Below are 21,301 nucleotides of genomic sequence, written 5' to 3' on the forward strand. Positions count from 1 at the left end.
GTACTCCACCTTCTCATCTCCTGCCACCTCTGGAAGGTTATTATTGAGTCCACTGAATGCATTTAGGATCTTGATTTTAAAGTTAGAAATAAATATCCTGTCACCTTTAATGTTGGCTGTCTTGTGATGGCATGATAAACATCCACAACACAATCCACTTTATTACAGTATTACCATGATGAATGAACGACAATCAGCCGTCCTGAATGACAAACTGTGAATTTATCTCAATATTTAAAGAAGCAACCCATGAAAACTAAGCAAATGAAGCTGTTGATAGACATCTCAAGGAATCATCAATGCTATATGTCAGCTAAATTAAACAAAAAGGCATTTTGTGGAGTATATATTCATTAATGTCAGCAGGGAGTTACAAACATCAATATTCAGTTTTAAAAAGACTGGTTGGACTTTGACTTCGGTTTAAACGGAGTCCATGTTTCTTCTGATTTATGCCTCCATGAAAATGTTTATTCATCTTCTTCACTCAAATATCTTGATTTACACAAATTATGGGCGTTTTCCTCTTGTTGTCCTCCTGGATTGGTTTTGTGCATTTTTTTATTTCTTGTGGTTGCCAAACTGTACAGCCATTTGGTCACTGACACAGCGGAACGTAGCGGGCTGCACCTCCCAATACCTGATTGGGTTATCAAAGAGGCTGATGCCATTGTAGAACACCCTCTTCACTCCGAAACCCGTAGGGCAGAAATCATCCACTCCAACATTAGTGATGTTGTTTGAATGGAGGTAGACAACCTGTAATGAAAGTGTGGATTAGTTTATTCAGTATAAATGAACTAGAATTAGTAGAATCATGTACACAAGCACACCTGCAGATACTTCAAATGAGCCAGTCCACTGGGCACACTGGACAGACGGTTGTTGTCAAGGTGCAGATCTCTCAGGTCAGTGAGGTAAGATAAAGCACCGTGCTCAATGTGGCGAATCTGGTTACTGCCGAGTCCCAACCTAAACACAGAGACAGAGGGGTTTGAGCCACTAGAGGACACCCAAAGCAAACTTTATATCACAAATAGGGAAATGCTTCATTTAATATCATTTTAGAAACAAATACAGTCTGTTTACATATATTACTCACACCAAAAAAGTAGGAATGTGTAGGGTTTACCTCTGCAGCTGGGTGTACTGGCTGAGATCCACCAACTCAATGGCCTGAATCTGATTACTGTCCAAATGAAGCTCATTGAGACTACTGGGAAGGTCTGATAAGAATGAGACACATTCCATATGGAACAGAATGAGTTGCATTGTGTTTAGAAAAGAATGGGACACATTCCATGTAGAAAATAATTTTGTATTCTGTAACACAAGTGCACCCCTATTCTGTGTTACTAATTAAACATGAAAAAATGCCAAAGAGATTGGCAGTAAATTAAGTCAAATACATTTATATTCAATTTTGACCATTATTCATATTACCTTTGGGAATTCCGGTGAGTTTGGCTTCAGAAATGCGCAAGTAGTTCAGTTTAAGGCCCATAAATGCTCCAGGTTCGAAACCACTGTTCTGAAGTGGATTACGACCCATTTCTGCAATATCAACCAGTGTTTGAGGCACAAATCAAGTCTTTAGTTTTATTTATATAGCAAATTTTATCAGGGAATATTGCCAGAAAGCAACGTTACAGGACTATAACCTCAGCAAGTAACTATAGACTTTAGTCAGGGTAGTGCCATATTTATTTTTCAAAGGAATGAAAATGAGGCTGTGAGGGATAGAAGTACATATTGTGTTCAGTGGATTGTACTACTGTTCAGCTGACAAAATGTCTTTTTGGAAAAAAGAAAAAGGAAAAAATTTTCCGGTAGTCAAAAACTCCATAAAACAGTTTTGAAGATTGTGAGTTGTGAAAATAACGTGATACAGTGTATGCCATTGTAATAACTCTATCCCTCATCCGCGATGAATTCAATATGGCATCTTACCTGACAAAGGTCTGTTAGACATCATGAATCAAACACTCAGTCTTACCAATGACATGCATGTTGTGGAGGCCTGAGAAGCTAAATGCTGGCACCTTCTTGATGTGATTGTCATGGATACGCAGCTCCACAAGGGATGGAGGCAGGTTTTTGGGGATGGAAGTCAGAAGGTTGTGTGAGATGTATAATTTCTGCAAACGCTTCAAAGGAAGGAATGCTTTGGGATGAACTTTGGAGATCTGGTTATATCTTAACACCAGGGCCTGAAATAGGACAAGGACTATGAGGGAATGCTGTGCAAATGTTTATTAACATTAAGCTAAATATTGCATTTCTAAATTCATTCACAAAAAGAGAGCAAATGCGATTGTGATACAAAATATGAAATAAAGATATGTTAGGTCTCACATAGAGGTTGGTCATTCCTTTAAAGTCTCCCTCCCTGATCTCTGTGATCCTGTTGCTCTGCAGGTCCAACAGCAGTGTGTCTTTAGGAATATCATATGGCACGTAACCTAAACCTGTTAGGGAAACAAACAAGAACAGATACATTGGTAGAAATTAGATATGAAAAAATCTATATTGTGGATCAAATGTTGTTTAAGCTTCATTGTTGCTACAGTAATTCACATTCTCCAGGTTAATGAAAATTCAACATGAAATGAAAATGACTCAATTTACTTTATTAATACACTTTATGGTTTTGTATTTTAAAATTTATTGGTGCGTTCCAAAGCAAAAAAGGTTTGTTTATAATAATAATAATAATAATAATAATAATAATAATAATAAATGGTCATAATTTTTTCATTTTTAATTAAAACATTGTTATTGCTTTGGCTCTGAAATGACTTCCCTTTTCAGCTGACATCACCAAACCCTCTTATTTTTCTGCCTTACCCCTCCAGCACTTGTCTACCTTCTTGTATGCAACGGCCACATTGAATAAAATGGAAAAGTCCTGCCCTTGTTATTTTCTTGTTAAAACTTTACTTGTCATATTATGAAATTAAAATGGCATACAGGTGCATGCTTATTTTAAAAGATATAAATGGTGAGCGGATATTACAGCAATACAAAAAAAATATTATTATTATTATTATATTATTTTAGTAATATTAAAACAGAAATCCACACTAAGGACATTAATGTAACGACAGATGGCGCCAGTTGTGTAAGTAACGAAAGCACGAGTGCACGGTGTCTCAGGTATCGTCAGTCATCGTCATGTGACTGTAAAAAGAAAGCACACTCTTATTTCCAATTTGCTAAGACAGCACACAGACTAAGATTAAACAGTTAAAAGACTGATATAGCGTTGCCATAAATGGGCGATGGCAAACATTAGGAAATATCCCTCCGCTTCCTGCCAGAACTGGCCTATCAAAATCAAGTATTCCAGAGAGCCTTAATAATAGACGCTAGATCAGTCGAACCAAAAAATAAAAATAAATAAAAAGCATTATGATGCCTTTAGACAGCAGGAATGCAGTTCGTTTAAGAAACAGTTTCTTCATGACTTACTTCAGAGTCTTTGAGTTCACTTGTTAACTTTTCATCGGGCTATAATTTCGGAAATGCTTGGTAATTCTCTGGGCTTCGGGACTCTTGTGTGTTTGCTGTGCTCTGTTGTTGTGTGCTAGCATTCCCTTCTAAAAAGCTTCCCATATAATTAAGATGGAGCCAGATGACCATGGCTCCACGTAGCACATTACAACGTGGAGAGAAAGAGAGAGAGAAAAGAGGGAAATAGCTGTTTTATATGAACTTCATAGAAGAGAGATAGGAAAGAGGGCAGCTGTGCTTGGGTGGTAACTGGCATTCACAGAAACTGTCCAATTTGCTTTAAAATCCATCATTCCTGGTGACCGACATCATAGTTTATGGCACGTTTGCTGTACCGAGTAGAATAACCAGAGCATCTGTCTTCTCAGGTGACCGACCACAGACCACATGTGCTGTCTGATGTGGATGGGCCAGATTAGCGGTGTGTCTGAACTGGTATCCGTTCTCAAGCTAAATTTGATCCTGATCTCATTCAGGCCTTTGATGTGGATGTTAAAACCTGACATTTCTCTTTAGCTTTCAACCAAAATTTCCTGCTCACGTTCCCTACTTTGATTTACATTTGATATAAAACTCAAAACTCATATTCAAATCATTGTGTTTCATACCACACTCATTCATAGAACATTTTAAAAATGAAATCTGATAGGCAGGTCTTTGATCTTTCCTTGATGTCCCAGGCTAGTAATTTTGGGATAGGATGGGTGATATAAACAGGATATCCTTTAACTCACACCATCCTAATCACAAACCAGTGGAACTTCACTCTTTACACCAGTAGTTACCAAATGGTGAGTTGCAACCAAAAAATGGGTCACAAATTCATTCGGATAATGAAGAACTGTATTAAATAAAAAAATTAAATAAAATTGCTATAAAATAAAATTGCTATACTATATTTAGTACACCAAAAAAAAAAAAAAAAAAACTTTCAAACAGCCCATAGTATTTTTAGTTTTCATATTCATCCTGTGCATGCCATATTAATATTTGTTTTTCATATTTTTAGGGCTATGCAATTCATGCAAAGTTTAGTTTTAAGGACATTTTTTACATTTGTGCAGTAAACAATTTTGGCACCGTAATGTCCAATATAAAATTTGGGTCTAGAAGCCAAACCTCTTAGACTAAACGGTCATTATCTTGTCTGCTATACCAAGACACCATTGCAAACACATATCATCTTAAGCCCACCTAAATCCGAACACTGCACGACTCTGAGGTCGCACCGACAGCCAAATGGGCATGTGGGATGTTCCGGTTGGTATGGATCCACAGCTGACCCCTCTTCCTGGTCCTTCATCATCATCATCAGCTCTTTCACATCAATGTCCTTGCCAAAGTCCCAGAATCCTTTCTGCTCAAAGGGAAGGGCGGAAGAGTCTAATGACAGGTGGGCAGTGCAGAGAAACAGAAAAGCCACATAGACCGACAACATGGCTGCTACGTTTTTAATCTGCAAAAAAGAGAGAAACACAGAGGAAGTAGACTTTCACAGTATGGCAGTACAATTGTTTTCCACACTTTTATAAAAACCATAAATGCTACTTTGCATCCAAAAGCTGATTCTGGTAAAATCCATCATTCTGTGGTCTCATTAAGCTTTGAATATGCAACCGCCTCACTGACAGTCACAATAAACCAATCTGCTCTCCACATCGACAACAGGGAAAATATCTCATTGTTACTAAAACTAAAACCTGAGGCAGGGAAAGAATTGTTTGGGTCAGACGCATCAAAGTGTGCAAATGTGTATTTTCGTAACCTGTCTTCATGCTATATTTACAGTCAGGTTTTTTTTCATCCAGAATGGGTGTATTTAAGTGTATTTTTGTATCCTTTGTCTAGGTGAATAACAGCTGAAACTACACTGATGCAACGTCAGTAGGAGACGAAGACCAAGTGCAAAAATATCTAGCTATTATTGTCCTTTTAGTGCATTTGATCATATGTCTCCACAGAAGAAACATGTGACAGATGTACATAATTAATGTAAATAAATTATAGATGTGACTTGACTCACTAATAACTAAAAGTAGTTCCATCCTAGAAGAAAATTTAATTGCTTTTTCATAGTTCAGGGGACTTTGTTTCATTTGAGTATCAACAGTCTCAGATGTTTAGTCTAAAATTCCTTAGAAGATATAAAAATGGAAACTGTATAAAGTATAAAGCTATAAAATATGTGTGGATTACATAGCTCAGATAATTTAGTGAGGAATATCAGAGTTCAAACTCAAACTGATTTTCAGACTTCGGCATTTTGGCAAATCTGAGTACAGTTTGTTAAATTCTGAATTATTTTGAGGAGGGACATGAAAAATGTTAGTGTATTTTTGAAAGTTTTAATCTCACTATTGTGAATGAGAAACATATGAGATATTCATGATATAAAGTTTTCTTCTATTAAAACTCAGATCCAGTGTTAGTAAATTCAAAAACTATTTAAAACTATTTAAATCTTTTCATTAGTTTAAATTAATCTGAAATAAAATAAAACATAAATATAAAAAATGAAATACTTAATTTAAATAAAATAAGATTTTGCTGACATACAAAAATTACTAAAACTAGAGCTGAAATAAAAATAATTTAAGTCAAAAAAAATAATAAAATATGACAAATGCACATAACAAAATTACTAAAACTAAAATGAAAACTGAAAATATAATAATAAAAGCCAACTCAAAATATGAATTAATACTACAATCGCATAAATGCTCCTAATTTACATTAAATAGATTTAAAAAAATTAAATAGAATAAAAAAAAACACTAAAATAGATCATTCATATGCAGACCCACTGATCCACATTTATTAGATTCTGTGACTATCCAGATCTGCAGTAACTAGTTCTTTTTTTGTGCCACGTGTTGTGTGTGTGGTTTTAAATTGCCTCTAAACTCTTTCTCTCTCTTTAAATTCACTCCCACACCCTTTACCACAGAATGGTAGAAGAACCACATTACTGGCAAGTTTAACAGACTGCTTTTGGAGAGCCACCCTGATTCATGCACCAAAATAAGGCACCGAATGTACCAAAATCATATAATCTTAAAATATGACAATAATGCTATGTAATAAACTGACAGACCTCTTTTAAAAGCACACAAAATGATGACATGCACAGCCTGATTTTACCTCTGCCAGAACAATTCTACTAATAGTATAATAATAATAATAATAGTATAGCACTTATCTACTTGTGAGCTTGATGCAGATGAGTCTTTTTTTTTAATAAGGTTAAGATGTCTAGATTTTCCTTTAAAGATGTATAATATCCAAATGATGCCAAATGGTCAAGCTAAGCTAAATTACATCTTATATTAAAGAGATGAGATGGGCTAATTAAAGACTACATTACTGAATGTTGTCAAGATTACAGAGGTGACGTGGATGACTGAGTGATGCACAAAACTACAGAACAACATTTCTAAAGGATTTTAAAACTAATTTAAGTGGTAGTTTTTTCATGAGCTCAAATAAGCTTTGTAAGCTTTTCAAAGAACTGAACTGGTCGCAACGGAAACAGATGAATTAAGTTACTATGGAAACTCACCAGGCGCACAAAACTGGGGAACAGGTCAGAAAGATAAATAAGAGCATTAAAGCATCTTACCTGATGTGTGAGATGTATTTGCAGATTATTTCTTCTTTTTAAGGTTTCTGATGGCAAACTGATTTATAGTTTGATCATTGTTTTGGATGACTGTCTGTTAGGTCCTTGGCTGCCAGCGGTCACACAGCACTGAACAGTACCTGCAGTTCAAAACACAGGACAGCTTGCAAAAAGAGGGGAAAAAATTTGTATTTGAGACATTCCCACTTAAGTTGTCTTTCCCTCCCACTGTTTTTCTCTTTCTTTTTGCACATTCATGTTGAGAGAGTGGTTTAGTGTTAGAGAGAGAGAGAGAGAGAGAAAGAGTGACACAGACAGACAGACAGACAGACAGACAGACAATAGATAGATAGATAGATAGATAGATAGATAGATAGATAGATAGATAGATAGATAGATAGATAGATAGATAGATAGAACATATCCACACTTTTATGTTTTTGCATTTTTTTGTGAAATGGCACAGACAGAAAGACAGAGAGACAGACAGACAGATAGATAGATAGATAGATAGATAGATAGATAGATAGATAGATAGATAGATAGATAGATAGATAGATAGTTCCACTAAAATACTTTAGTTAACAGTTATTTTTATACTCTTTTAAGACATTTAAGATTAAAATATCTCTTTATTGAACATCCAGGATACATATTATTAATGGAACATATCCACACTTTTATGTTTTTGCATTTTTTTTGTGAAATGGCACAGACAGAAAGACAGAGAGACAGACAGACAGATAGATAGATAGATAGATAGATAGATAGATAGATAGATAGACAGACAGACAGAGAGAGAGAGAGAAAGAGAGAGAGATGTACAATATATTTACACAGAAGTGTCTGTATGACATGCTAATAGTCTTAATGAATACATTACCACAGATTTCCAGTTTTTCCCACTAAGACTGCTCTTACTCAGGGATATGCTCTTTTAATATAAGGAAGTTTTTCTTCATGGTTTAGGATATGGCCCACGCCCTGGAAATGAAGAGCAGTCACAGAAATATACACATCAACAGAGAATCAATGTAAGGACGGCCCAAAGAAAATAAATCTGGGACATAGGCCTGCTGTGAAGCAGAAAAAGAAGCACTTGTGGCAGTGAGTTACCACTATAAGAGAGTTTCTCTGGACAGAAATAGAGCAAGCAGAGAGTGCCACTGCCCAGTGTGCTAGTCTACAGTGTCATAATACAGAATGATGAACGTGCAACTCAGCACTTTTAATAAATATATATATTTTATTAAATAAAATGTGTAACAATTATTTTATACCATTCCTTTTTAAACGGTTTTAGGATTTACATTTACTGATGTCCCCTAGTGGACCATTGAGAGAATCAAACGCATCGAGTGCAGAACATACGCTGAATAATCAACTCCTTGAACAAATAGCCTACATCAGGACACCAGTGCATTGTTTCCATCAGACATGCACTTATAATATTAATGATACAAAATGCTGAAAAAGAAGTCTATTTGACTCCAGATTATTTGTCACCTCGCAACTTTATTGTAGTTTGTGACAGAGAATACAAAAGCACAGACAACACACAGACTCACAAAACTAAATATAAAAGTCATAGCCTTTGCTAATGAAAATTGTTAAAACGGTATAAAAAAAGTGATGCATTGCAGTTTAATCAAAATAAATAATGTAAAGCTGATCTATTAAAAACCTTTTGCATATAAAAAGAAAGAAATCCTTGCACATACAAGTCTGCTTTATAAAAGATTATAAATTGCAGACATACAGGTATAAAACAAACCAAGACAGACATCAGATATGGTAACAACAACAACAACAGACATACACAAAATATAATGCCAACTGCAACAGGAAAGATGCACAATTAGCACCATGTAAAATAAAAGGCCTCTGGTGCTGCATCTTTATCTTCATTTCACTTAAAACTCTGAAATAAGCATTGAATTGAGATGCACTGTAAACGACAGCCCCAAAAACCGCTTTCATTCATGGTGCTCTTCGTATCTCTGGGGCCGCAGAAGGATGCTCTGGTAGGTTTTGATGCAGGAGAAGGCTGTTGGTGGAATGAGACGGCGGTCGATCAGGTTGTACTCAAGGTGAACAGACAACAGCAGGGAGTCCTCACGGGCCGCAGTGTCACACAACGAGTTCATAGTGATGTAGCTACAGGGAGAAGATCAGGTTAAAACAGACAAAGCGACAGACAGACAGACAGCCAGACAGACAGATAGACAGACTCACTAACCTGATGTAGTTGTGGTTCATTCTCAGGTGCTGCAGGTTCTTTAACTGTAGAATGCCTCGTGGGATTGATCTGAGCTGGTTATGGTCCAACAGAAGTTCACTCAGTGAGTTGTACAGGCCCAGGAAGGACACTTCATTTATCCCGTCTTCACGCAGACGGTTGTACGACAGCTGCAGGGAGTCCAGACCAGGTCGCAGGTGGCCGAACACATAGCCAGGGATGCGCTCAATTTGGTTGTGATGCAAGATGAGCTGCCGCAGACCAGCCGGCAGGAAAGAGGGAACGTGAACCAGCTTATTGTGGGAAAGGTCCAAATACTCCAGTTTTCTGTGGATAAAGACATTTTTGAAGATAGTTTTGAAATACTTTATTACATACTAAAAAAAAAAATATTTTATACTATGTAACTATATATTATATTATGACAAATACATTTCCAAAAGTTAAAGTACTTTGTGTTCACAGTGACAGTAATAGCTTTTAGTCAAATTTAGAGTAATTTTGGTAACCAATTTTTGTGATAAAAATCAATAAATAAATATTATAAGGATAAACATACTTGTTGATCCTGGAACAACATTCAAATCAATCAATCAGTCAATCAATCAATCAATCAATCAATCAATCAGAATTGAGGGATAACTTTTCAGGAAATGTCAGTTTTAGGCTTACGATCACAGTTAGGTGCTTCTACACCCTTGTTAATCAGCTATCATTTCCCTCTTTTACCCAATTTTAGGAATACATTATACAATTACAATTAGGTTTAGGGGTAGGGATTGGGTTAAGACTACAAAACATGTTGATCCGGGAACATGTCTTACTTGGCAAAATCACAGCGACCCTAGTGTTCATACAAGAATGCAGTCTATTTATTCACCATATAATTACAGTAATTTTCCACAAGATGGCACCTAACAGCAGAGAAAGGCAAAGAACTGAGATCTGAACTCACAGCAAGTGTATCCATGCTCTTGGATGAATGCGGTCCTCTCGGATTCGGTTATGGCTGAGGTTCAGGACTCTCAGGTTTGTGGTCTTGTTGAGGAGCCCTGAATGGACCACCTCTATCTTGTTGTCAGACAGGTGTAGCTCCTGGTGAAGTTACAAATCAACAACAATCCATTATCTACTGCACTGTATAAACACCTCAATACACTCTGCAGTGTCACCAAACTAAAATCTAGTGCATGTTTTACACAAAGTATATAGCATGTATATGTACTGCAATTTTGGAGTTTTGAGAGACAAAATGTAACTGACCTGTACTGAAACAGGCAGACCAGAGGGAATAGCCCTGAACTTATTGTCATCCAGCCTGAGGTAAATCAGCCTCCTGAGAGGCTTGAAGGCCAGAGGAGAGACATTTCCATCGTGGAAATAATTATCCTCTAACTCCAGTGTCAGCAGCTGAGACAGACCTGGGGACAAAATAACACTAGATTGCACAAAATATGTAATTAAAGCTTAGTTTATCAGTATTTACTTGTATTTGGAAGCTTAATAGAGGTCTCAGTTGTTAATTTACACTTTAGAATATTAGCATCAGGAAGATTTTTCAATGTTTTTGAAAGAAAATGTATTTGATTTATTTAATCAAAAATACATGTATCCATTTAATCTCACTGCTATCTTGCAGAAACATTAAAAAGATAGTGTACTATAATAAATCAGGCAAGTAAACAAAAGTCATTTTAAAATGCCCAGATTAACCCCTAACCTGAAAAAACGATCTTTTACCAGACCAGAGTGTTGAATACTGAGTACATATGGTTCATATGTGGTTTTGTGTTTACCCCGAAAGCTGTGGGGAGTGAGAGCACTGAGTTTATTATCGTTGATCTTCAGCTCCACCAGCGAGGGAGGGAGAGCCGGCACTTTAGTGAAGTTGTTTCCATCAAGGTTCAACCTCCTGAGCTTCGTCAAGTTCTGCAACAGGCCGAGAAGATACTCATGACACTGTCAAAGCCAGACTGGAAATATTTCAAAGCTTGCTGCAAGTCACAGAAGCAGAAGTTACACAGAGTTCTGGCATCTGGCATGAGGAACAGACATTTCTTGATCATGCTACCGAGCATAGGTAAACACTGACGTACAGTGAACATGTGAAAAAACTCTATTCTGTTCTGTGTCATATATATGTCACCTGTAAAACCTGTGCTTGGTGCCCAATAGATATGACACATGGGTGATAAAGATTGTGTTTCTTTTTAGGGGGTAATATCTACTGACTGAAAATTCCCATGTTCACTGCAGCATCCTGGTGAGAATTGTCTCAATGATGTCAGACCTAACATCTTGCGAAAACACGTCAGCTACTTGCTAAATATCAAGCTTGCACTGTGCCGCACCATAAGGCCTGATAACTCACCATTGTAACAGATAACAGATCACAAAGCAGTCTCTATTTTTGCAGATCTATTTTAATCTGATCATTTTTAGAGTCCAAAGAAATATCACAAAGATTGTTATGTGAAAACAAACAGTATGTGTTATGTGTCAGTATGTTTGCTAATATATTAAGGTTTCTTTGACTTCATCTCACCCGAAACACATCTGGACCCAAAGAGAAATCATCCAGCTTGTTCTTGCTGAGGTCGAGCCACTCCAGGTTGGGAAGACCTGCCAGAGCATGCCATGGGATCTTGCTGATTTTGTTATCTGCAAAATACCAAGTCAAGAGTCATTTTTCACCTTTTTCTGGATCTTGGTAAGCTCTGTTTACACTTCTCACATTTCAGTGCCAGCTCTTGCAGTGCCACATTCAGACAATCATCTGATGGGCAAACAACAGGACACTGCCAGATTGTGTTAGAACATGGTTATAAATTTTAGGTGATAGGTCTTGAAGTTAAAGCCCTATTTTCAGACTCTTAACTTAACAAAATTTTGTGAGGTTTGAATAAAAAGTAGGTTTCCATCTCATTATTTTGACTTTTTTTATGTCACAATTTAAATATGTATACGATTTTTGAATGTCACAACGTCATATTCTCACAATATGATAAATATTTTTAATTTTTTAAAATATATTTTATATATATACTCCTGTTGCATTTTAATATTTTAAAATGTTATACATGTTTTGTCAAGATTCTTTGATGAGGAGAAATGTAAAAAAAATCTATTTAATGCATTCTTGGTGAATTTATTCATTTGTTAAAAACAAATACACACACAAAACTTCTGAATGGTAGTGTATATGTAGTATAAAAGGAATTAGGTGTCGTCTAAGTGAGAGAGCTGCTTCTTTAACGGACGCTCTGTTGCTTAGTTACTTGCATTCTGATTCTGTCACTGTTTGAACTGACCAGTCAATCTAGTCACAGTTAACATTATCCACATTTCGTTTAAGTTGATTTTTTGAACACTTTTTATGCATGTTTGTAGTTCTAATCGAATCCTTGTCCACCGCGTAATGTGTTGTGGGCAATATTGGCTGTTAGATTGTGCATCGATCTGCACTTCGAATTCTAACCGGAAGCAGTAGACCATCTGGGAATCCATGGCATACTTTTTAAAACATACTATGATTTGGGACATACTAATTCTATTTTCGAATACTATTTAGGACGGATTGTATGCGAATTGGGACGCAGAATTAGTCCTCTTGTGTAAGGTGACCCGCTCTCACCTCACCTGCTAGAAAGAGACTCCTGACCCCAGCATCTTGGATGATGGGCATTTGGGTAAGGCGAGTGTTTCCACAAGCAATAAGAGACTCTGAAAGCAGGCAGCCTGCTGGGAGAGACTCCATATGAACAGAGGTGCTGATGACTGGACGGCCAATACCTCGATCCACCAGTCGCCCACTGGGGGCTGGCAGTGGCCTTCCAGTGGGCAGGATCACAGATTTTCTTGTAGGAAGAGCAAAGGCTGGCTGTGCTCGTGGTATGGCCGGTTTGAATGTGGGCGGTATTAGTCGTCTTTCGAGTGCTACAGGACGAACAGCAGATCTGAACACTGGAATGCTACGGTTGTCATCGTCATCATCATCACTGTCACTGTCGTCCTCTAGATAGTCGTCATCATCGTGGTCATCATGATCAAAATGGACTGGTCTCATAAACCGAGGTCCTGTGGGTATTACAGGGTTCTTAGGTGGTTTTCCAGGATCCAGACTCACAATCACCTCCTGGTTTTTCTTCACTTGCTTCTTAGGGACATTTGAGGGTGGCTAAATAGAAAACATAAGCATTTATAAACAATTAGAAAAGTCAAATCTGCTTCAAAATAGCTGAAAGTGGTTTGCTATTTCTAGCTGGTCTGGTTTGCTTGTTTTTATACTTTTTAAATAAAGGTTCTATATGGGCATTAATGGTTCCATGAGGAACCGTTAAAATCCATAGAATCTTGCCTTTGCACAAAAATTATAAAATGTTCTTCACACTGTGCACTGAAAGGTTATTTTGGGAACCAAAATGGTTCTTCTATGACTTTGCTGAGAAAACCCTGTATATTTTTTTAAGGGATAGTTCACCCAAAAAATTACAATTCTATCATTAAATACTCACCCTCTTATCGTTCTGAATCTGTAAGACCTTCGTTCATCTTCGAATCACAAATTAAGATATTTTTGATGAAATCAGAGAGCTTTCTGACCCTGCACAGACAGCACGCAACTGACACATTCAAGGCCCAGAAATGTTGTAGTGGTATTTTTTGTATAGTTAATGTGTCATCAGTGGTTCAACCTTAATTTTATGAAGCTACAAGAATATTTTTTGTGCAAAAAAATCTAAAATAACGACTTTATTCAACAATTTCTTCTCTGCCGTGTCAGTCTTCAACGCACATTCACAAGAGTACCACCATGGAATTTGTGTTCTGAAGATGAACGAAGATCTAACGGGTTTGGAATGACATGAGGGTGAGTAATTAATGACAGAATTTTAATTTTTGGGGTAACTATCCCTTCAAGAGTGTAGAGTTGTTTTGGGTACTTTTCATCTGGCAACAACGGAAGATCGACCAAATAAACCAGCTGAGCACCAGCATAGACAGACTAAAAGAGCAGAAAGACCACCTTAAACCAGATAGGACCAACAAATACACATCTAAAGAAAAGTACAATAATGAGGGAAAATTCAGTATGAAGTATGAGAAGTACACTACATTTTCTCATGCACATCTACATACTTTTTTTGCTGGGGTGATCACCATCTTGTTCTTCTTTGGTTTCACCTCCAGAACCTCCGTCCCCACAGGTGGTTTTCCATTGGTGGTCAGTCTGTTTTTCGAGCTTGTTTTCCCCACAGTTGTTGGACTGGGCTTACTGGCCACAGACTTCAGGGTGGGTGAAGCTAGACATGGTGTGGCAAACAGAAAATCAGTACCCACCACCAAGCATCCCACTCCCTGATGGCACCTTTCCCAGCACTGCATTGCACCACACTAGGAGCCAATGTTTTACATAATTCCCAGCCTGCATCACCACAGGGATGCCCACTGTTCTCTTTAGCTCTTACTACAAATCGCTAACCCAATTACTATTTTAAAGTAAACTCTAAAACAACAATCAAAAAGCAAGAATGGAACATGCACTAGGCCTACTGTTTAAAAGTTCGAGGTCAGTAAGATTAAATTAATATTTTTATTCAGCAAGAACACATTAACTTGTTTGAAAGAGGCAGTAAAGACATTTATAATGCTATAAAATATTTATATTTTGAATATTCCTAATTTAAATGCTGTTCTTTTGAGCTTTCGATTCATCAAAAGAGAAGAGATGGTGGTTCCCAAACCTCTGGCTGGGCAGGGGTTGGTTCGGCAGCTTGCGGCTCCATCTTTACACTGGCACACACTGCAAGGCTCTGGAGACCAGACAGCCCCCTCAAACAGAGAAATCCCATTCACCAAGCACTGGCTGCTACGCCCTGGCATGTATCCACACAGACAAAATTTCAGAATTCAGCACACAAGAATGACACTGCATAAGATAAGTTCCTATAAAGTGACAAAGTGACGTGACATACAGCCAAGTATGGTGACCCATACTCAGAATTCATGCTCTGCATTTAACCCATCCACAGTGCACACACACAGCAGTGAAAACACACCCGGAGCAGTGGGCAGCCATTTATGCTGCAGCGCCCGGGGAGTTTAGTATAGTATAATATAATATAATATAATTAGGGGTGTCAGTCGATTAACATTTTTAATCTAATTAATTACATATAAAACATAAATGTTTAGGCCAACATAAACTATGGAACATAAGATAATTTGAGAAACATTTCAGTATTTTTCGTTTGTTTTTTTCTGTTCATGCAATGGAAGTCATTGGTATCCAAAACTGCTTTGTTACCAACAGTCTTCAAATACCTTTTTATGTTACACAAAAGAAATTTGCCCAAGTCATTCAGGCTTGAGTAAATGATGACATAATTAACATTTTTTACTTTGGTTTAAAGTTTTTCTTTTCTCATTTTCCCCCCTTTTTTAAAAATGAAATTATACTCTAAATAAGAAACTAAAATGCCAGCAGGTGGTGGTAAATGTGAATTTGAATCATTGATTCACACGATTTGTTCAAAACGTGGATTCATTCAGAAACTAAACGCGCAACAGTTCTGCTTTGCTGTGGCTTTAGGTAATATATTTGTTGGCAATACTGAGCAGAAACAGACAATAATGTGTTTAAAATATAGCACAATATTAACTTCTTATTTACAGCACTGTTGTATAAAATCTCATTTGCACTCCGGACAAATTGTATTAATTTGATTTTGCTCTCGTTGTTTTTTTGATATAGCTTGTAATTTTGTGTTATTGTTTTAGATGATCTTTTGAGGTTGCTTTTTTTGTCATGTATATTGTTGTTGTGATGTTGTTTCATCTTCAATTCAGTGTAACCACTTATTTTCAATAAATAAAACTGCACAATGAATTTTAAATAATAACATATACATTTACATACATACATACATATATATTTTACTATTTTTGTGCATCTTTTGCTTAAATAACCACTTTTTTAAAACAACAACTTATTTTTTCGACAATTGCACACTAAATATAAATATAAAATCAAAATATCAGAAAACTATATATTCTTCTCTTATTATTTTTGGATTAAAAAAAATGCTATAAGCATTGCTCACCTGGAAGGAAAGGCTTATCATAGTCAGGTGCATCATCAGTGGATAAGAATCGTCTGGAGCTCCTCTGTCTCTCTCTTCTTCCCTTTTCTCGTTTTCCCTCAGCTGCTAAAAGCACTAAACATGCTAAACACAGACACAAAGCTAAAGGCTTGTACATTGTTAATGTATGCTGGAGTCAGTTCAGGTACAATCTGCCAGAGACAGCTGTCTCAGTGACTCTGAAGGCTGCACCCTCTGAAAGGCCAGTTATATTCTGCCTCTGGAAATCATGTTCAACCCATCACCCATCCCTCCGAGGGAGAAAAAAAAGAAAAAGAAATGCAAAGGTGAGAGCAGAGAGTGAGGAGGAAGGAATGGAACGGAAGCAGGGGAGTGAGAGGGAAAAAATCAAATCAAAACAGTTTCAACAAAGCGCCTCTTTCACTTGCCCCGAAGACCCACCAACCGCCTCTCAACGAACGGCCATCAGTCCTGAGAGAAAAACAAACTATTAGAGCGTCCTCAAGGGGGAAAAAATCTTATCTTTGACATGTTTTAATGTTCTGACGTCAATGGATGCACTTCCGGTGTGTGGGATTTCAGATTTATGTGTTGATGAATAAAACATAGCTTGAAGTCTCTCTTAAAACGCTCATTATTGTTTGTGCTTCCCTGCTAGTGCACGTTTGATGGAAGAGCAGAGCAAACATTGGTCTGTAGGGAGCCTGTTGATATGAAAGGTAGCTTTGTTTGTCCAAGGGCCAACGGCACCACAGTCCTGAGAAATTCTTCAAGTTCCATTGCCTTTTGCAACCTTGCTTGACCATATGGCCTCTTTCTGTCCAGTCTGGCCATTTCACTGCATATGAGCACTGTTGCTATGACAACCACTTCATTAAATAACATTACAGAGAATTTATGCCATTTTCTATCTGAGTAGTTCTATTATTGACAAAACTGAAATTATCTCAGTGCAGCACATTTACATTTTTGGAAAATTATACTAGGCTATTGTAGGTTGTTGTCTAATATGCTGATTTCGTTCTCAGAAACATTCCTGATTATTATCAATGTTGAAAACAGTTGTGCTGCTTAATATTAAAAAAAACTGAAAAAAAAAAAACCTCTGATAAATAGAAAGTAAAAAAAAATAAAAAAAAAAAATGTTTATTTGAAATAGAAATATTTAATGTCACATTTTACTACAAACCCGATTCCAAAAAAGTTGGGACACTGTACAAATTGTGAATAAAAACAGAATGCAATGATGTGGTGGTTCAAAGTTTCAATTTTTTATTTTTTATTCAGAATAGATGACATATCAAATGTTTAAACTGAGAAAATTTATTATTTTAAGGGAAAAATAAGTTGATTTTAAAATTTCATGGCATCAACACATCTCAAAAAAGTTGGGACAAGGCCATGTTTACCACTGTGTGGCATCCCGTCTTCTTTTTATAACAGTCTGTAAACGTCTGGGGACTGAGGAGACAAGTTGCTCAAGTTTAGGAATGTTGTCCCATTCTTGTCTAATACAGGCTTCTAGTTGCTCAACTGTCTTAGGTCTTCTTTGTCGCATCTTCCTCTTTATGATGCGCCAAATGTTTCTATGGGTGAAAGATCTGGACTGCAGGCTGGCCATTTCAGTACCCGGATCCTTCTTCTACGCAGCCATGATGTTGTAATTGATGCAGTATGTTGTCTGGCATTGTCATGTTGGAAAATGCAAGGTCTTCTCTGAAAGAGACGACGTCTGGATGGGAGCATATGTTGTTCTAGAACTTGGATATACCTTTCAGCATTGATGGTGCCTTTCCAGATGTGTGAGCTGCCCATGCCACACACACTCATGCAACCCCGTACCATCAGAGATGCAGGCTTCTGAACTGAGCGCTGATAACAACTTGGGTTGTCCTTGTCCTCTTTAGTCCGGATGACATGGCATCCCAGTTTTCCAAAAAGAACTTCGAATTTAGATTCGTCTGACCACTGAACAGTTTTCCACTTTGCCACAGTCCAGTTTAAATGAGCCTTGGCCCAGAGAGAAAACGGCTCCGTTCTGGATCATGTTTACATATGGCTTCTTTTTTGAACTAGAGTTTTAGCCGGCAACGGCGAATGGCACGGTGGATTGTGTTCACCGATAATGTTTTCTGGAAGTATTCCTGAGCCCATGTTGTGATTTCCATTACAGTAGCATTCCTGTATGTGATGCAGTGCCGTCTAAGGGCCCGAAGATCACGGACATCCAGTATGGTTTTCCGGCCTTGACCCTTACGCACAGAGATTGTTCCAGATTCTCTGAATCTTTGGATGATATTATGCACTGTAGATGATTCAAACTCAAATACCTTTTGATATTGCTCCACTATTTCGCCGCAGGATTGGGGGAATTGGTGATCCTCTGCCCATCTTGACTTCTGAGAGAGACTGCCACTCTGAGAGGCTCTTTTTATACCCAAACATGTTGCCAATTGACCTAATAAGTTGCAAATTGGTCCTCTAGCTGTTCCTTATATGTACATTTAACTTTTCTGGCCTCTTATTGCTACCTGTCCCAACTTTTTTGGAATGTGTAGCTCTCATGAAATCCAAAATGAGCCAATATATGGCATGACATTTCAAAATGTCTCACTTTTAACATTTGATATGTTATCTATATTCTATTGTGAATAAAATATAAGTTTATGAGATTTGTAAATTATTCCATTTCTTTTTTACTCACAATTTGTACAGTGTCCCAACTTTTTTGGAATCGGGTTTGTATATATACTAGCTGAATAAGCATTCATTTTAAAGTATTTTAAATTAAATACTTTAAAACGGAATTAAAATATTAAAAAATCTTAGTGACCTGAAACTTTTGAACTGTATTGTATATTAATCTAATTAAGTACAAGTCACATAAACAGACTGAAATAACCTAATTAAGAAAATATTCCACAATACATCTAACAATCAAAATAATAATAATTATTACATAATTCTTTATCATGTAAATATCTTATTCAGAATATGCATTTAACAAAATATTCATTTGTACTTTTAGGTGCTAAACACATTTCACAAACTAACATTAATAGATGTCTTGTGTGTAAATTACAGTGTATACAGGAATATTCCAATAACCATGAAGCATATAAACCTCTTTATCAGAATAAAGGCCTTTCAGAATATGGACCTTAATCAGTGCAAGAAAATGTGGTCAGCACAACATTAGCACACAAGTGTAAGCTTGTTTTGATTATATAAAATGTGTTTGGAGCAGGCTCGGACAAATAAGTAATTTAGTTCTACTTAATTCTGTTTGCATCTCCTACACTTCAGTTTGATATAGCCTTTCTTTGTTTTTGCCTCCCACACAGAAAATTATTAAGCAATTTGAAGTAATACACCCCCACAAGACATGCCCAGAACTTCCTGTCTTTCATTCAAAAATAAAATCTCTGAATGTCCATGAAGACAAACAATAATTTTAAACAGGCAAACAACACCACCCACATCTTCCTGCCTTTGGGTTTACCTCGTTCACCTGCTCAGAGTCCGACCAAAAAACAGATTAGATATAAATATCACAAACAAATAACACAGAAATCATTTTAGCAACATCCTTCATCTGTGGTCCGCTTTTGGAATGAGACCGTATATAAAGAGGCTTCCAAAAATACAGTTTGATATACAACTGAAGTAAGCCAACCTCAGACAGCAAACAGTCTAGTGTGTTCATTTTCTTCATGACAACGTGAGAATCAGTGTTTACTTTTTCCTAGAATTCCCCATCCATCCACACACATGGCTGGAGCCAAGCCTGTCGAGAACATGATAAATCTACCACCCAGACTGTTTAGAGAACGTGACTGACTCTAGATAGATAGAATGACAGAATGACAGATAGACAGAACAATGATAGAACAATGGAAAGACATAACGATAGATGATAGAACGACAGGACAAAAGAACCATAGATAGATAGATAGAAAGATAGAATGATAGAAAGCAACCCCTGCAAAGAAATGCATCTCTTCTGTTTATCTCTTCTCTAGCTGTGTGCATTTGGGAAAAGTTTGCTTTTCTTGACTCATTAAAAAGCCGCCTACCACCAGATACTTCTCAGCCTCTAACACCAGTGATTACTGTCTGTATATTTTTAGTGCTCAGAGGGCGAGATCTGACCCTAAGATTATGGTGCAGATTACAGCGATGCAATATAACCAACATTTTTACTGTCCTTCTTTCTCGCTGTCTGTATCTGTAATGGATCTCTTTGTTAGGCTTTGGATAAATCCTATTGCTCACAGGCACAAAAGCAGTGCTATATCTAATATATCTATGCCTGAGCATGGATATGATACAGAGCTTGAGTCAAAAAAAAAAAAAAAAACAAGCAAATTTTTAACCCTGATATTTAAAATGTGCAGTGAGCTTTATTTTCTTTATTTATTTATTTTCTAACATATTAGAAAAATATATATATGGTAGAACATGTTTTAAATCAGTTCTGGGGAGTGATTGGTTGTATGAATGTACAGTGTTGGGGGGTAACACATTACAAGTAACTTAATCAGATTCCTTTTTTCAAGTAAGTAGTAAAGTAATGCATTACTTTTCAATTTACAGTAAAAGTTACTTTTTTAAATAAGTAACACCAGCTACTTTGTTTTCCCATTTATTGACTAACAGCTCTCCAGTTCTCATATTGAGAAAGATCTGCAGTAAGTGCAGTGTGTAAATACAATGGTTACTGTAGCTCTGTACTAAATGTGAACATGCTCACTTGCACAAAAACTGATTTAGTATTCCTCAAAATGAATAAAAACTTAAATGCAAACTTAGAATATGCCGCAAACC

General features: G+C 36.8%; 2 protein-coding genes across 2 annotated transcripts; both read right to left on the reverse strand.

Moving 5' to 3' along the window:
• Positions 1-203: 203 nt before the first annotated feature.
• Positions 204-7,312, reverse strand: bgna (biglycan a). Its single transcript, XM_042729483.1, has 8 exons — positions 7,133-7,312; positions 4,708-4,969; positions 2,356-2,468; positions 1,997-2,210; positions 1,444-1,554; positions 1,133-1,226; positions 834-972; positions 204-759 (listed from the first exon to the last, which is right to left on the reverse strand). Exons 2-8 carry the CDS (start codon positions 4,949-4,951, stop codon positions 562-564), a joined length of 1,113 nt encoding a protein of 370 aa, XP_042585417.1. The 5' UTR covers positions 4,952-4,969; positions 7,133-7,312; the 3' UTR covers positions 204-561.
• A 1,315-nt stretch (positions 7,313-8,627) lies between these two features.
• si:dkey-6n6.1 (uncharacterized protein LOC100170811 homolog) lies at positions 8,628-17,472 on the reverse strand. Its single transcript, XM_042729482.1, has 10 exons — positions 16,475-17,472; positions 15,116-15,247; positions 14,511-14,674; positions 13,011-13,548; positions 11,917-12,032; positions 11,168-11,300; positions 10,635-10,792; positions 10,327-10,466; positions 9,372-9,698; positions 8,628-9,289 (listed from the first exon to the last, which is right to left on the reverse strand). Exons 1-10 carry the CDS (start codon positions 16,629-16,631, stop codon positions 9,109-9,111), a joined length of 2,046 nt encoding a protein of 681 aa, XP_042585416.1. The 5' UTR covers positions 16,632-17,472; the 3' UTR covers positions 8,628-9,108.
• Between the last annotated feature and the right edge of the window lie 3,829 nt (positions 17,473-21,301).

Source organism: Cyprinus carpio, chromosome B8, assembly GCF_018340385.1.
Source record: "Cyprinus carpio isolate SPL01 chromosome B8, ASM1834038v1, whole genome shotgun sequence".
NCBI classification, from domain to species: Eukaryota; Metazoa; Chordata; class Actinopteri; order Cypriniformes; family Cyprinidae; genus Cyprinus; species Cyprinus carpio.

Excerpts from the sequence above, each read along its gene's own strand:
- si:dkey-6n6.1 (XM_042729482.1), bottom strand. The coding sequence starts at position 16,631 with ATGTACAAGCCTTTAGCTTTGTGTCTGTGTTTAGCATGTTTAGTGCTT. Across the intron at positions 11,301-11,916 it reads TGGGTCCAGATGTGTTTCGG|AACTTGACGAAGCTCAGGAG; the intron begins GTGAGATGAAGT and ends GGCCTGTTGCAG. Across the intron at positions 9,290-9,371 it reads ATGAACCACAACTACATCAG|CTACATCACTATGAACTCGT; the intron begins GTTAGTGAGTCT and ends TTCTCCCTGTAG.
- bgna (XM_042729483.1), bottom strand. The coding sequence starts at position 4,951 with ATGTTGTCGGTCTATGTGGCTTTTCTGTTTCTCTGCACTGCCCACCTG. Across the intron at positions 2,211-2,355 it reads AAGGAATGACCAACCTCTAT|GCCCTGGTGTTAAGATATAA; the intron begins GTGAGACCTAAC and ends GTCCTATTTCAG. Across the intron at positions 1,555-1,996 it reads CCACAACATGCATGTCATTG|AAATGGGTCGTAATCCACTT; the intron begins GTAAGACTGAGT and ends TTGATATTGCAG.